Source organism: Ruditapes philippinarum, unplaced genomic scaffold (assembly GCF_026571515.1).
Source record: "Ruditapes philippinarum isolate M1 unplaced genomic scaffold, ASM2657151v2 ctg5968_1_1_1_1, whole genome shotgun sequence".
Taxonomy (NCBI): Eukaryota; Metazoa; Mollusca; class Bivalvia; order Venerida; family Veneridae; genus Ruditapes; species Ruditapes philippinarum.
The window spans coordinates 45,616-54,760 of NW_026863255.1; the positions used below are offsets into that span (position 1 = coordinate 45,616).

Consider the following 9,145-nt stretch of genomic DNA (forward strand, 5'->3'; position numbering starts at 1 on the left):
GGACTATGGTTCGCCTTTCATATGAGCAAAATCTCGATTGGTTTTTGCTCATTCTTTGATACATGAGACAACGCGATCCAATGTTGTGTCGATTGGACACATGGTTCCATTAGCCCTAGAACAAACTGCAGATTGCTTTATGAAAAGTCATCGTTAGGCAACGTTTCCCTCTCGCCACCAGCGCCCGATCGGTATATTGTTGCTCTCTACCAATGATAAACAAAAACTCTCAGTACGTTATGTTACATCATTCTGAGCGTATGCGCACCCCAATGAAGTGGAACTTAAATAGGCAACCCATTGGGACTTTCCCATACCCGAATACATCGATATCTTTGCAGTTGCAGCCAACTAAGAGTCTGGACCTTGTCCATAATGTACCACATAGTAATTAGTTACCTTGTGTAATGTATCAATTAGTTCAAGTGTTCAGCACTCTATGTGAGCGAAAGTCTCTCTTTATTTTAGTCCTCGCCTGCAATTGAGACGCCATACTAATGCGTGCTCGTTAATCTGCTAATCTATTAGAGACAGATACACTTGACATTCACTCTTGACAGAGACAGTTGCTCAGATTGAATACTACTTCGTTCCTACAATATATGAATGTTAATTGGAAAAGGTCAATAGATAGTTGCTAAACTTGTAAAATCCGAATGTATTAAGGACTAGATGTGGTATATAGTCAATATCACGTTAGACTAATTGTATAGTCACTGGTTGCTATGAACGTCTATATTGTTATGGAAAGTCAATCGTTGCTATGAAAATCGATGTTTGGTATGGAAAGTCAATGGTTGCTATGTAAAGTCAATGGTTGCTATGAAAGTCACTGATTTTTATTGCAATTAAGTGGTTGTTATTGAAGTTAATGAATGCTCTAAATTATCAATGGTTGCAAAAATACTAAAAGGTTGGAAAATCAATAGTTGCCACGAAAAGGCGCTGGTTACTATGGAAAGTCACTGGTTGCTAAAGAGGTCTATGGTCTCCATGGAAAGTCAATGGTTGCTATGGAAGTCAATAGTCGCTATGGAAATCAGTGGTTTCTATGGAAGTCATTTGTAGCTATAGAAAGTCACCGGTTGCGATGGATATTTATAGTTGCTATGGGAATTCATGGAGTGCTTGTTTAGTCAATGGATACTACGCGAAGCCACTTGTTTCTATAAGGGGCCAATTTTGATGATAAAAAGGCTATAATTGTAACAATATTTGTAGAGGTCCCCCCAGACAATGAATGTAATGTCTCATACTAACCCAAAGTCTTTATTGTATAAAAGAAGAAGATCTTGTGTTTGTTTTTAATACATGTATATGCATATACGGAAATCAATGACCCTTGTGCGGGCCACTTTTGGCCCCAGGGCTTTTTGTTAACGAACGTGGTAGACAGCCACTCGAAGATATTTTGTGTTACATTTCTAAGCTCTAGCTCATTGGGTTATGTTTTTGATTTTTGACGTTTTTTCTGTCCTTTATTGCGATCACAAAAGATCAGTGACAGGTGATTTAAAAGTGCAAAAATAAAACGTTTACAAAGAAACATGTCAAATATGAAAAATGTTGATTCACAAAGTTAAACGATTTTAAGTCAAGCATGACGCCCGCTCTTCTTTCTGAATATTCTAAATATTAACGAACTTCTGGACACTCCCCTATGTTTCAATTAACAATGAATGTTTTATTTATAATCTAGTTTGATAATTTTGGAATCAAATGAGAGATTACTTCACTAACTTTCTGTGAACGCTTAAGAAATATAAATTAATTAAGTAAATGTATTAAAATTAAAGTGTTTCTTTTTTTCCTCTCGAATTCGGTACGTAAGAAATACACGGCGTCCCCTCCAAAATGTTTTTGCTTCTTAATCAAATTTAATCATTTTGGATCCAAACAAAAGATTGCTTCATAAGGTTCAAAGCAGAGTCTTAAAATTGAAAATGAATTAGGTAGAAATATTAAATTTTTCGTTGCCAAGTTTTTCAGGTTACCTTCTGAAAACCCCACTCCGAAATTCAGTAAGAAAAACACCTCACCCCTACTTATTTTTTTATTTCTTGATCAATTCTTATAACTCTTTTATCAAATAAAAATATATTTAACTAGAACCATTAAACTTTTTGTTTCAAAGTAATTGGGATCTTTTTTCTCTCTGAAATCTGGAAACAAAGTGATTTCTTGGAAGCATTAATCATTACAAAATTACACGAAAAATGCAGACTCGGTTTAATTGGGTCTGTACATGAGAGATAATGAATAAGTGCAACATCCCTCACGCCCTCTAGCACCAGCTTAAAAACCACACTTATATGAATTTAAGTTCATAAGCTTCAAGTATATATGAACAAGGCTTAATTAAAGGTTGCACATATGTGTAAAAGAAAAGGATTTTTGCTTGATTTCAGAAAGAAAATCACGACGCCCGTTTAAAATCTTATTTTTTCATAGCAGGGTAGGAAAAAACTACTTTGCAATAATTTATGTTCATAACTTTTAATATTGTATCTCAGTATTCTTTTAAATTAATTCAGCAGTACATCGATTTAAGCAATTTTCTAAATTTATGATTCCTGAAATTAATTTTGGGCAATAATCAGTTTGTTAAGATATTTATTGTTCTCTTTTAATATAAATAAGTTGTTTTAACACTCAAGTTGCTATATAAAACCTCACTCAGTTTCAGCTAGCTTGACAAAGTAACGTCACATTTAACTATAAACACAGGCTCGTAATCAACATGCAAATAATGATGTTTACTTTTTACCTTATTCTTAAAATTAGCTAAATCGTTGACAGTTCTGTGACTTACAGCATAGTACGTGTTAGCCTAGTCTCAATATTTCGACTGCAAGATCAACCGATTTTATAATCTGATAGTCTTAGATGTCTACCATCGTCTATATAATAAAAACCCTATAGCGCACAATTTGTTGGGCTAGTGATAGCCATAACCACTTAAGTAACTTTCAAATCTCATTATCTTAATAAATATAACTTAACTTAAGAAGAAAACATCATGTTATTATTTAAAATTATGAAAGATGAATTTATTTACCTTTCATCTCTCGGCTTTGCAACCCCTGTAAAAATAAAAAGAGATACAATTATAATATAAGGGATAGTTGTTTATGTCATATTTTTGAATCAGATCGCAAAATCTTTGAAAAGAACATTAAAATTAAATCTAAAAACAATCCTCTCATAAGATACAATGCCAATAATCTAAAAAGATTAGATAGTATGCCTGTAGCTCTACCTTGTGGTCCTTTACAAAAGTTATATAAATTATGTCCTTTGGATCAAACTTGGTCCAGCCTGTGGCCCCTCTAAGGTCACTTAGTTTATATAAACATAGGACAATGCATGTGTGTCTCCTTTAGTAAAACAGCAATGTTCATGACTTCTACAGAATTTATATTTAAATTGCCCCGTCTTAGAGGTCGTTAACTTTACATATACTTGTATATCAATAAAGTCTTAAAAACTTCGTTTTGGTACTTACAATGACAAAAGTGTAATAAAACATTATCTTTGGTCTAAATTCGAGAACTTAGTGTATATAAACTTATAAAAGAAAATAAAATACATTTAAAACTTCATGTAGAGGACTGCTTTGCCAAAATGTTAGATATTTGTAATGTAGCATTGCCTTGTAGACCTTTACAACACAGTTAATATGAAGTGTTGAAAACGAACCTTGGTGTGAACAGCGGAGGAAGCACTTCCTTTCTCTCTGACAATACTATTTTTTGCCATTTTCACAGATTTTTCAATTTCAAATATATCATCATCAATCTTCTGTTTTGCTTGTTTCTCGGCTGTGTTTATTTTAGATATGGCAACCCTTTTCTTCATAGAAACTGTTCGCTTTGCAGCTAAAGCGACATTCTTAACTTCTTTTTGAACAACCAATGCTTTCTCATCGAGTTTACGCAATGATTTTGCTGTTCTTTCGTCAAGTTCGGTTAACGCCTTATTTCTATTCTCAAGAAGTGACACTGTGTCTCCCTGGCTTATGTGAATTGTGTTGTTTTTTAACTGAAATGCGAAAGGCATATATTAGTTAAATTTAATTATCAACTGTTTGCTTACAACACAATTAGTTTGATGATTGTGTCTAGTTGAATCCTATCACAAATGAAGTACAAAATCTAAATTACTGGTTTCGACTAAAAATGGATGAAATATTTCAATAAAGATTAATCACTGAATGCAATGCCACTTTCTTTTACTATAGAAGTTACATGAAATATATTTTTGTGATATGTTCTGCTGTAAAAACGGTATTTTCCGGAAAGGGTTCCTAACATTTTCTTTCTAAATGACATCGAGCAACAATTGTCAGCTTAACTTATAATGAATGAGCACAGCCAACATATACGAATCCAGACAATGCATTATTACCAGTCAGTCGACACATTGCCATTAGCGCAAGAGACTCCAAAGTTTAATATAATGCCAATCTATAAAATGCGAGAACAGAAGAATGAAAGAAACTGTATTAATAAACGTTTTTAAACCAGAATTGAATTCAAGATAACTTTGATATATAACAATAATATTAAAGCTTATAATTATGTCCCTTTAAAACGTTATAAGAGTAACGTCTCTTTACACTGTTTTGACGTCGTTAGCTAGAGACGTTATTAACGTCATTTTCTTGAAGATCCCTTTAACGGGTGAAACCGGTTGATATTTCTCTTCAATTATTATTACAGTTTTGTAAATAAACAATTGCAATGTAAACTGGAAAAGGCATCGCTTTATTCTTTTTTTCATATATATACATAATATAAATATAATTTATTATTTCTGTAAAATGTGGATAAAATTGCATTAGTAGTTTTTGAGAAGTACTTCGGACAAATTTTTTGATGAACGGACAGACGGATGGACAGACAGACGATGATGAAGTGATTACTACAGTCATGTTGCCGCCATTTGTGTAGTAGGTGACACCAAAGCGCGCCGCTTGGACTCAAATTTACAACCTCCCGCGGGTAAGCGTCGCCCTACGTTTACAACACTGAATCTTAATACATGTATATGAAACCACCGTTTAGTGATTCTGATAAAACATTCAACTGCTTTATCAACTTCTATTTTGAGTAGTCCATATAAAATAATATACAAGTAAAATGGTTTCCTGCGGGGAACATTTTTTATGATATAAAGATATATCACTTAACTATTTTCAACATTGTTTGGAAAAACAAATAAAACAAAAGAAGAAAAAGGTAAATAAACGTTTGTATCAGGAATATAATTGACAATTATCGATCAATAGGAGAAGGTCTTTGGAGACTGTATGGTGTCGGTTAAAGACCGGAGACCAGAGAAGGTCGAAAATAAAACAGTTGTAATAATACCATTGTATGAATAATTCCGTGCAAAAAATAAAGTAAACACACAAGTTTACGTAGAGAAAATATCTCTATTTATTATGGCAGACGCCACTACGAATGTTTTAATTTTTTAGATTTTCACTTCAAACAATTTATTGTTTGTAAAATTTGAGATAGATATTAAAGAAATATGTTGATAATTTTTAAACACATCATGCAAGATTTACCAACTTTAACGGTAAAATCACTATAGAAAATTAGAAATATCAGGTAAGAGTGTTATGTTCTTAATTAGGTGTAATTTGGACTAATTTTCCCAGAAGTAAATCCGTAACGTACTAGCAAACGGTATTTAGCTAGGGTTTCGAAAAGGTCAATAAACCAATCATGTATGGTTTACAGAACACATGCTCCTCCATGTACCAAAAACATATCATGTCACGCCTCAAAAATTAAACGCGTACCAATACCCTGCGGTCTCCGGCCCGCAGGGAACAAATGGGTACCTCGGGTATTCCTATTCCAGCTTTCCACATGCTCTTTACAGTTTCGGTAGACTTAAAGCCAAACCAAGAAATCATATTTTATTATTATTGTATTGCGATTTTAGTGGTTATATATGTTGTGTTGATGGCGTATGTGATGTTGTAAGTTTAATCTAGCATTATTGGTATAAATTTTGTGTTGGTGGCGTAGGTAATGCTGTTGCTTAAATCTAGCATAAGTAATTTTGAAAACCAACAAAAAGGGTGCGGCGGTATTCGCGCGCGGTGACGCATTGATGATGTATGGTCTTGACTGAAGTATTTATTGAACAGAGACATGAGATAACTTCTACGATTGCTAAATATTATCCTTTTCTTAATATCTGCTCGAATTAGGAAGTATAAACAAAGAACGTTACCAAAAATACTCATTTATACTCTTCAATTTACTGCATGCATCAAATATAATCGAAAACTTCGGATAATGTTAACATTTTTGGCATTTCCGTCTACGGTTGTAAGTAAAATTCATGTATTATTCGCGAAGCTTAAACAGTAAAGAAAAACTTCCTTACTTTCATTTTACATCAGCTATATTGTAAAATTATGCAATGGGTGCGTTCAAATGAATAATGAAATTTAAAGTGTATGAACTAGAAGGGTTGCTGACTTACATTATGAAATGTGATGTGTATGGAAAGGAAAATTCGCTTCCTTGCCAAAAGTAGAGTTTGAACAATATATAACTTTTTTTATATAATGTATTGTTTCTATATATTTCAAAATATTGCTTCAATTTGTGTGTGTGCATAAGATAGACTCCATACAATATATGCTTAAGATTAAACTCAGGGAAAATAATGGCTTAATGATGCTAAATAAAGCTGTTTTGCACTCATGCATGAGTAATATAACTTGACATCTTTCAGTATATTTATAGGGAGTTTTGCATTTACGCGTGAAATATGTACATCTATATTTATCATAAGAAATGTAATAGAGATATTTTAGACAACCATATAATGACTTCTAAAATAACAAGAAAATTGATTTTTATTAAGTAAGAACCTTCAAGTGAGCAAACTTCACCAGTGGCGATGTCAATTTTACATATTCAGTTTTAATTTAACTTCGATACTTCCTAATATCTTATAAAAACACAAACTGCTTGCTTTATACTTAGTTTGATTACATCATGTCAATAAAAGTTATCATCCAGAAACATTTTTTCCTGTTTTTAGTAACAGTGCCCTTTACCATGACCGCACGAAGCCAAATAACAATCCCTTACTAGTCGTCTCCTAAATGAAAAGCTATGTTCTTTGTTTAATTGTCATGTCTCAGATCTAACTATAGTTATCAGTCGGAAACCTTTTTTCTATTTTAGAAACATTGACCTTTACCTATGATTATTCTTTCTTTATAACTTGTTTTTTTTCCTCGATCAAAAAGTTTGTAGTACAGTGTTAAATCGTATTGGGACAGATTTACTTGCAACACCGAGTATCGAGTATAAAAAAGTAAAAATTTATTGATATAAACTTATTGTAATTTATATAATGATTCCCTTATTTTTTGCAATTTAGTCGTCATTTTAAAATTAATATACAACAAAATTAGCTAAAAGACAGTCGGATGTCAACCTTTAAAAAGGTCAATGAGCATTTGAAATCAAAGCAGATACTCATATATTACATCAACTAGTGAGATTCATATTGTAATATATAAGTGATTACCTGTGTTAGTTTATGAACCGCTTTCTTTGACGCCTCTTCGTTAATTAGACACTTTGGATCTTGAAGAACAACAATGAACGCGTCCAAATAAGAACACACAGTTGTTTCGTCGATTTCAAGCTTTGAGCTATGTAAAATTTTATTTCGGATGTCTCGCGCCTGAAATATTTTTTTATAATACATACATTTGTGAAGAAAAATGAATCATAACACATAATTCTTATTCTTATGCATAATCATAAAGAACATTATTTGTTTCTGCTCAAGGTTAATAAGGAATACTTGGTTATAATGATTTTTATACGTTTAAGCCTTACTTAGGAAAGTCTGCAGTTCGAGTTGATATTTATACGTTTACATTTCGATTAAGGTTATCTTTAAAATAAAATGGCAAAATTATATTTTTTCAAGTAAGTCTAGATCTATTCAGTAAATAATTTAGTATATTGATGAATATATAATCATTTATAAATCATCAACCGTTTCCTGTATTTACCGTATGAAACGAACTCCTGGTATGAGGATTAATTCTGGTCACAAAGTTTTGTATTGACTTGTTGTTTATAATAATGCTCAGCAGACCAGCAGCATCTGTATCTTGAGCTGATGTCCCTGGATCTTTAGTTGTTTGGAAACATTTTGCATAACTCCACCCATGAGGATCCGAACACCACGTACTTGGGTCTGTGTTCTTCCATAAGGGGTCTTCAAATGCATGCTCATCTATAATTGCGTCGTAAAATTTACTGCAAATGCCATCAGGACATTTTCTACGTCCGACTGGTCTGCTTCCAAAACAGTTGTTCGAGGTCTTTTGTCTACATGTGCGTCTGTTACATGCCTTCGTAGAATTGAAATGTTCTGGAGAAAGATTATTTTCTGTACACTGGTTGCACTGTTGAGGTGATCCAGATGGTAATGCTGATAATATCTTTTGAAGGGTATTATCACGACATTGCAGTACTTTTTCTCCAACAAATTCTTGAAGACCTTCCTGTAAGTATTCTAGTCCTTTTGAGCCTCGCACCCAATTCTTAAACAAATCTTTATCTAGTTCCTCACTTTCCATTATAGCATTCTCAAAACAGGTCAGTCTGAATAAAAATATATTTATAAAAGGGATAATATCTTTGTAATGTAATATGATGGACATTTCAATCATGCCAATGTATTCAAATTGAAACTCAAATACCTATATCTATTACTTTTATGCTTGTTTAATATGCTTAGAGTAATAAAACCTCATGTTTCCAATCATTTTGTTTCTACTTATTTTCATCTTTGGTCATCTTTGGTTTAAAGGTAACCAGGGGACTGTCAAGTTAGATATAAGTCTTTTGCACAGCATAGGACTGTATAGCACGGCATAGCATAGCAATGCAAAGCATAGCATAGAAAACCATAAGGCAGGTGACCATAAATTGATAAATAGATATGTTATTTGTTTGGTTTACGCTTCAATCTACAGGATAATGCACATATAGTTGACGAGACATACATTTTATGAAACATACAATTGTATACTTACCATTTACAGTCATACAGTTTAAAAGTATATATATATATATATATATAT

General features: G+C 32.5%; 1 protein-coding gene across 1 annotated transcript; it reads right to left on the reverse strand.

The window, feature by feature from the left end:
- Positions 1-2,963: 2,963 nt before the first annotated feature.
- LOC132721623 (uncharacterized) lies at positions 2,964-8,743 on the reverse strand. Its single transcript, XM_060705943.1, has 4 exons — positions 8,066-8,743; positions 7,570-7,728; positions 3,700-4,041; positions 2,964-3,083 (listed from the first exon to the last, which is right to left on the reverse strand). Exons 1-4 carry the CDS (start codon positions 8,729-8,731, stop codon positions 3,051-3,053), a joined length of 1,200 nt encoding a protein of 399 aa, XP_060561926.1. The 5' UTR covers positions 8,732-8,743; the 3' UTR covers positions 2,964-3,050.
- Positions 8,744-9,145: the final 402 nt, after the last annotated feature.

What these genes read in the sequence shown, in the direction of transcription:
- LOC132721623 (XM_060705943.1), bottom strand. Translation starts at nt 8,731, where the DNA reads ATGATTGAAATGTCCATCATATTACATTACAAAGATATTATCCCTTTT. An exon ending in CCAGGAGTTCGTTTCATACG is followed by an intron (nt 7,729 to 8,065) that starts GTAAATACAGGA and finishes AAAATATTTCAG; the next exon opens with GCGCGAGACATCCGAAATAA. An exon ending in CGGTTCATAAACTAACACAG is followed by an intron (nt 4,042 to 7,569) that starts GTAATCACTTAT and finishes TTCGCATTTCAG; the next exon opens with TTAAAAAACAACACAATTCA.